This window comes from Pteropus vampyrus, unplaced genomic scaffold (assembly GCF_000151845.1).
Source record: "Pteropus vampyrus isolate Shadow unplaced genomic scaffold, Pvam_2.0 Scaffold127, whole genome shotgun sequence".
Lineage (NCBI taxonomy): Eukaryota > Metazoa > Chordata > Mammalia > Chiroptera > Pteropodidae > Pteropus > Pteropus vampyrus.
In genome coordinates, this window is record NW_011888908.1 from 2,571,046 (window position 1) to 2,578,205 (window position 7,160).

The following is a 7,160-nucleotide window of genomic DNA, read 5'->3' on the forward strand; positions in this document are numbered from 1 at the left end:
TGGATGTTTTTAGGGTTTTCTCTAAATACTATCATGTCATCTGACAATCGTGACAGTTTTACTTCGTCCTTTCCAATTTGGATGGCTTTTTTCTTGTCTGAATGCTATGGCTAGGACTTCTAGTGCTATGTTGAATGAAAATGGTGAAAATGGACATCCTTGTCTTGTTCCTGATCTTGAAGAACTTTCAGCTTTTCACCATTGAATATGATGTTACGGGTTTTTCATACATGGCCTTTATTTTGTTGAGGTATGTTTCCTCTATCTCTATTTTGCTGCGTTTTTATCCTAAATGGATGTTGAATTTTGTCAAATACTTTTTCTGCATCTATTTATATGATCATATGATTCTTACCCTTCATTTTATGTGGCGTGTCACATTAATAGATTTGGGGATATTGAACCAACTTTGCATGCCAGGAATAAATCCCACTTGATCATGGTGTATGATCTTTTTAACGTACTGCTGAATTTGCTTTGCTAATATTTTGTTGAAGATTTCTGCCTTTATATTCATCAGGGATATTGGCCTATATATATATATTTTCTGCAGGGTTTTATCTGATTTTGGTATCATGATAATGCTGGCCTTGTAAAATGAGTTTGGGAGACTTTGCTACAATTTTCTGTAATAGTTTGAATGTTTGCTAAGCACTTCGAAAGTTATTTTCCTGGTTTTCATAGTCAGAAATTATAGGGACTCCTTCTCAGCACTAGAGCCTCAGGCTGGGGAGCTGGTGTGGAGCTGGGGCACCTTGCTCCTCAGGGGGGTCACCTGCATCCTAGATATCCCTCCTGATTCTTAACTGCCACACCACGGGTGTGGGACCTGCCCATTCTGTGTCTCCATCCCTCCTTCTAGTCTTGATGTGGCTGCTGCTTCATATCCTTACTTATAAGAATCGTTCAGTCTTCAGGTCTTCTTAATGAGGGTTGTTCTATAATGTAGCCGTAATTTTGATGTGGTTGTGGGAGGTGGCAAAGCACAGTGTTTACCTACTCTGCCATTTGACTGGAAGTTGATATACTGTATTCATTACCTCAGTAATGAACAGCTTTATCAATCACTAGCCAAATATACCTTAGGCCCTCACTTTTGCATTAATTCTATTAATAGTTGATCTATATCAGACTTGAGATTCAACGGAATACCAAGGGAATGTTATCAAACACTGAGCTAAATTGTCAAAAGTACACTACGATATTTGTTTAAATCTCTTAGGCCTTCTGGGTACTATGTATAATTTCTGGGTTAATCATAGAGAACAAGTTCAAAACACATACACACAATTCATTTATAATGTGCCTCTTACTCCAAAATACCAAGATATCATTGAAGTGCTGAACTTTTGTTAATGTTTAGTATTTCATAAAGTTCAAAAATAAATATCACAGATAAAGACTTTATTAAAAGTCACCTAACAGTAGGATAGCAAATACATTACTCGGAACTTTTAATAGACTCCACTATAGTTACACCAACCAAGTGTCATTAAGGAACTTATGAAATGGGCTTATTCAACCCATACTGTTGAATTTCATGTCTTCTACCTTTTCATGACCGATGAGTGTGACAATGAGATAATGCTAGCCAACATGTGAAATGAAAAAGCACAATGTCAGGTCTGGGGCTCTGATACAAATTTTTATAACTTTTGGCTACATGACCTTGGGCAGGCTGTTTAACCGCAGGAAATCTTTCAGAGGAATTTTGTATGAATTTCAAGAGGACTTGACATGGAAGTTCTTTGTAAAGCCAATGTTTCATAATCTAAGCAGGGGTCCCCAAGCCCTGGGCTGTGGACCGGTGCTGGTCCATGGCCTGTTAGGAACTGGGCCGCACTGCAAGTGAGCAGCAAGCAACCGAAGCTTCATCTGTATTCGCAGCCGCTCCCCAGCGCCAGCATCACTGCCTCAGCTCCACCTCAGATTGTCAGGCGTTAGGTTCTCATAGGAGTGCCAGTCTTCACCCTAGCTTTGGCTTCAACCATTAAAGCGTGTGGTTCGGACATGACTCTGGAATCAGTAATCTTTCTAGCGCCCTGTGCTTTTCCTGCCTGCTCCCAAACCATCTGTTCTGTATTGTGTTCCTTTAGGGTTTGCTAGGAGGTCAATCATTTAAGTTGATAAATGTGTTAATACCTAGAGGTCATAACTTTGTGCATTATTTATATGAGGGTCTCCACTACATTAGCCCTCAACAGGAGTGACACATCTGGGGATTTAAAAGCACGCTGGCGGGTCCCTGGCAGCTGCTTTGGAGAAAGTCCCTGACGATGCCTCCGAGGTCACCGCGTAGGCCAGCACCAAGGACAGCTTTGGAGAGAGCCCAGCGCAGGTTCACGTACCTCCACAGGGCCCAAGCTTCCAGCAGTGCTCGTAAGCAGTAGGGGCCATGGCAACGTATTGATTTATTTGGGGTATAGTGGTCAAAAATCCTTAATCGAAAGTAGCCATGCAAGGGGGAGACTCACCCCAACTTTGAGATTTCCTTAAAAACAGGAGATTAAAACCCCGAATAAGGCACTCATCCCACTAACGAAGGCGAGCATGAGATCGATGCATCTTATTTGGCAAAATTATTCGAAAGGCCCATGATGAAAACAGTGCAGGAAGAAATAATGATGCAACCACTCCCTTCTGCCGCGGAGCTGCCCTGAGCCCCCCGCCCCTTTCCACTGTTGACTTTCAGGTCTTTCCTTCACCACCACCACCAAAATGTCCACGTTCACTTAAGACAGTAATTTACTCATAGAGGAGACACACCTGCGCCTTTTTAAATAACCAACTTTTTTTTTTTTTTTTTATTAGAGCAGATACAGTTGTGAAAACTGTACATTATCCATTTTGGTTTCAAGGGTTATAAATAAAGGAACTCGCGGGTATGGAGTTCTTTTTCACAGCAAGAAACTTTAAACAAAGTCATGTTGTATTAAGTGCGTTGGCAGACTCCGTGTGCTGTCCAAAATGCAGAGTGCAGTATAACAACCCATTAGAAAGAGCCTTTCATGTAAAATACAGCTGTGCACATTTTAGAAAAATACCAACAATTTGAGCTTTGTTTTAAAAAAGCTTATAAATCATACATATATTTATAAATGGAACCAACATGCTCACTGTATAAACATATCCTTTAGTTATGTTACCCATTATTTCAAAGCATTACACATTTTAAATAAACACTTAATACGATTAAATATTTTATTTTATTTTTTTAAAAAAAATCAGCTTTCCCAGCGTAAAGAGCTATGGGGTCAGGAAGGAGAAGTGAGAGACTGACAAAGGAACTTAAACGTTTCTTGGGTAAAAACGTACTTCCTAAATTTAAAAGTCAAAGCAAAATGTAAAAAATAAATAAATATACAAGTTGTAATTTTCATTTGCTCTCTCTCCGCTTTCTTCTTTATTCCGTATTGGTCACACCCAGGATTCTGAACATATTGTACTTCTGCAAAAAACACTACCGGGTTACTACCCTGCAGGTGACAAGCATTCAGTCCACACCTGTGCTAACGTGTGAAATGTCTCTTCTGCATTGAAAAGGTAGCAAATAAGGCAGAAAGAATCTGATTAAACCATGCAGATCGTGAAAATATTTAGGAATAGCTCCCTCTCCACAATGTCATGTTTCATAGAGATTTAACAGAAACTTTTCCTCCCCTGATTTCTTTTGACATAACCACTTTTATAAAGACCATATAGTTTCTTGAAGTAAGCATGCTTCTGAGTAATAAAGGATAAATTATAAAACAGCAAAAAAAAAAAAAAATCAGATTGTGTCAGAATGACAAAGGACTGCAAAAGACAAATATTTAAACAAAAACGTCTAAGCCTTTAAAGTGTGAAATAAAATTACAAAAGGACTTGGAAAAACACGAAAAGGCATAAAACTGAGAAGCAGTGATTTCACGAAGCCCTACCTGAATACATTCAACAAAAATTTTGAGTTGGAAGAAAAGAGAAAGAGCATTTATTAATAGCATCTTGCTTAACTTTCATGGGAATTAACGCAGCCACTGACAAGATTTTATTTGGTTGTAAAGTACGTCAGCGAGGAAACCGAATCCTTTGGACACCGATTACCGCAATCCAAGCGACGTTCGACTCTACCCCTCAGAATTCTGTTGTCTTTCAGCTTTTAAAACTTAGCACCTCCTAAGTGCACAAAGAATTCATCTCGGTAATATTAAAAATATTTAAAATCAAATTTCTTAGCAAGGGATAATGCCTTCAAATTGCTAAACGTGGAAGATAAGTAGCGTTTTCTAAAGGGTTCAGGAAGACTGAATGACGTGAAAAAAGATGTTATCAAAAATCAACACGTTTTCTCTCGAGTGGTGGTGGTTCTTTTTCCTTGAGATGCAACACGTCGCGCTTTCGCCCGGCCGGGACCGCGCGTCGTAGGTGACTATGCATCGTTATTTTGCTAAACAGCAAATGTGAAGGTAGCTGTGCACAAGCCAGCGTCCCTCCCAGCACGTTCTGGGAGGCGTGAAAGCAGCAGGTCCTGGCATAAGACTGGTGAGTGATGCTGCTACCTACTTCTTCAAACAAGGCAGGAGTGAAGGCTGGAAACACGGCCGCGGCAGCGCGCTCCTCGGCCGTCGTGGCTTCCCCAGCTCCCTACCGAAAACGTCAGATGGTAAAATAGTAAGGCAGCTGTTGACTTCCATCAAAAAAAAAAAAAAAAAAAAAAAAAAAAAAAAAATTGCAGCTCCATACATTTCCAGTTTAGTCACACTCCGCTAGGACAGATGGCGCAGCCAATGCCAAGAACTTCTCCGGATGGGGCTGCTTCAGCAGATTTTAAAAAAGAACGGTTATTAAGGTTTGCTCTCCGACACCGCTGCTCGCTTCAGCTCCCAGAGGACCCCAAAGCCACAAAGCACTCCCAGGGGGAACCGAACAGGTCCTCTGGCTGAATTTTCCAAGTTTCCTCTCTCTGGCGATCCCATCCCAATTCCAAGCCTCCTTCCCCGTGTCTGAGTCTGACTGGGCCGTGTCATTTTAAGGGCTGATGCCACGACTGCGGAGAACTGTGGGCCAGCGCCACCGCTAGCTGTCATGACTTCACTGAAGGGTCAAAACAGTTACATCACTTAGTAACTATGTTGAATCACATTCAGGCGCAGCCAAAATTAATGTGAAGGACCAGATGTAGTTGTGAAAAAAAAAAAAAACACATGAATTTGAATACGGGAAGAGAATGTTATATTTCGTGATGATTGTTTAGAAATTGAGGCTATTCTTACCTTTCCTAATTCCAATCAAGTTAGAAAGTGAACGAAAAGGATGGCCAGCCCGATATTCAACAGCATGACCAGGACAATCATGACCGAATTAGGGCCCTGGAAATGAAACAGAACAGAAGCAGCATGATGTTTCTGTGTCAGTCTCAGCATGTAGATGAGCTCACAAAGCCCATTACCAAACCGAACAAGCCAGAAACAAAACCCAACACAGTCGTGGGTAAATAAGGCACAGATAACGACAGCAGTCAACCCCAAAATAGCGATGCCGTTTTTAGATGGAGCCACCTCTGAACTTTCACTTAAAAACGAATCCAGTCTCGGTGAAATCTAAAAAAACAACTTAAAAAATAATCGGCTTCATTCACCTCAAAACATCGGGGTGAGACACAGTTCTCGGTCCCGGGGTTAGGAACTGAGGGGAATCAGATATGCAGTTTTTGGTAAGACGTGATCCAGACGAGGAAGAATGATTTCCTCATAAAGGCAGAATGTGGGAGTAAAATCTGTAGGAGAGGGAGGCCTCCCAGGAAACATTTAGGAAAAACTCGAAACGAGGTTCTCTGACTCTTGCTTTTCCTGGTCGTCATTTTGGACACGACCCGTTCCTCCAGGTGAAAACTGCAAGCGGGAGGTTGAACGCTTGCACGAATTATTTTATGGGTCTGATTTTCTGTTTCTCCGCTCATAACCACATTTCAGAAATCCAGTTACATTTAATCACAGTGTCCTATTTTGATAAATATTACTGTAATATATACCATAGCCCAAGGTGCCCAAACTCATTTAAAAAAAAACAAAGCAGCCTTATAAGACCCATCTTTTCAGATCTGTCCAAGCCTGGCTATCTTTATGACAAAGCTACTATCTTGGTATTATTAAAACAGTTGTCTAGTTCTTAAATAGCATTACAAGTGATCTAGTGCTGGCCTCATGATGTTACTGGGGAGGTAGTTTTGTTCTTAAAGATGAGGAAACAGTTGTACTATGTTTGAATATCCAGTGCGACCACATCAAAACCGTGTTAACAGTTCTCAAATGCTGTACTGCTGCTGTTTTCGGGGGGCCGGGGCTGCGTGAGGGAGACTGGAAGGGCCGCTGTTCCCGTGCTCATCTCCCGGGGTCTGCGGCTCGGGTCACGTGTCCTTCAAGGAGGCCACAACCTCCCTGGTAGAGGTCAGAGTGCACGTGCCGTTTTTTCTCCATCCTGACACACTTTATTGTCATTTCTTATTAACTGCCACCGTACCCCCTAGGTGGAGTTCATGGTGGCAGGGGCCCTGGCCTGTTCACCCATACATGGGGGGCTGCCCAGTTCATTCAGGCGACCAGTGTTTAATGGAAACCTGCTACCTTCTGGTGCTTCTCCAGGTGCCCTGGATGTAGCGGCCGAACAGGCCAGTCTACTGCATGAAATGAAGAACAGGGTGACCAGTAAGACCAAGGCTGGGGAAAGGAGGAAATAAAAATGGGTGCCCTTGACATCAGGACTGTTAGAAAGAAGAAAACTCTAGCTCCTAAACCCCAAGTCAATGGAATTAAAAAAAACACAAACACTTAATGCAGGTCTCTGTGTGCCCGGCAGCAGGCTAAGATTCCTGTGCGGGTTATTTTTGCAAGTGATCATTAGCTCCATTTTACGGAGCTCTGAGAGGGTGTGCTGCCCCAGGTTACGTGGCCAGTCTGAACAAATGCGAACTAGAATTAGCCTTCGGGCTGCCCACTTCCAAGCTCCATGTTCTTTTCTCTACCTCCCTATTAAAGCCACAGGCCTTAGTTTAGAAATAATTTCCATCAACTTCTCTTAAGTGGCATTTTCATCTGCATCCTATGATTCCATTGTATTATAAAAAGATCAAATTTTGGTAACAACCAGTGGTTCTTTCAAAATAGCTGTGTTCTAAATGAATC

General features: G+C 41.8%; 1 protein-coding gene across 1 annotated transcript in view; it reads right to left on the minus strand.

Annotated features, from left to right (window-relative positions):
* Positions 1 to 2,865: 2,865 nt before the first annotated feature.
* Positions 2,866 to 7,160, minus strand: part of JPH1 (junctophilin 1) — a 75,217-nt gene continuing 70,922 nt past the window's right edge. Inside the window, exon 5 of the mRNA XM_023534597.1 lies at positions 2,866 to 5,348. Within this exon, the coding sequence (XP_023390365.1) occupies positions 5,268 to 5,348 (81 nt within the window). The 3' untranslated portion in view covers positions 2,866 to 5,267. The remainder of the gene's footprint in view (positions 5,349 to 7,160) is intronic.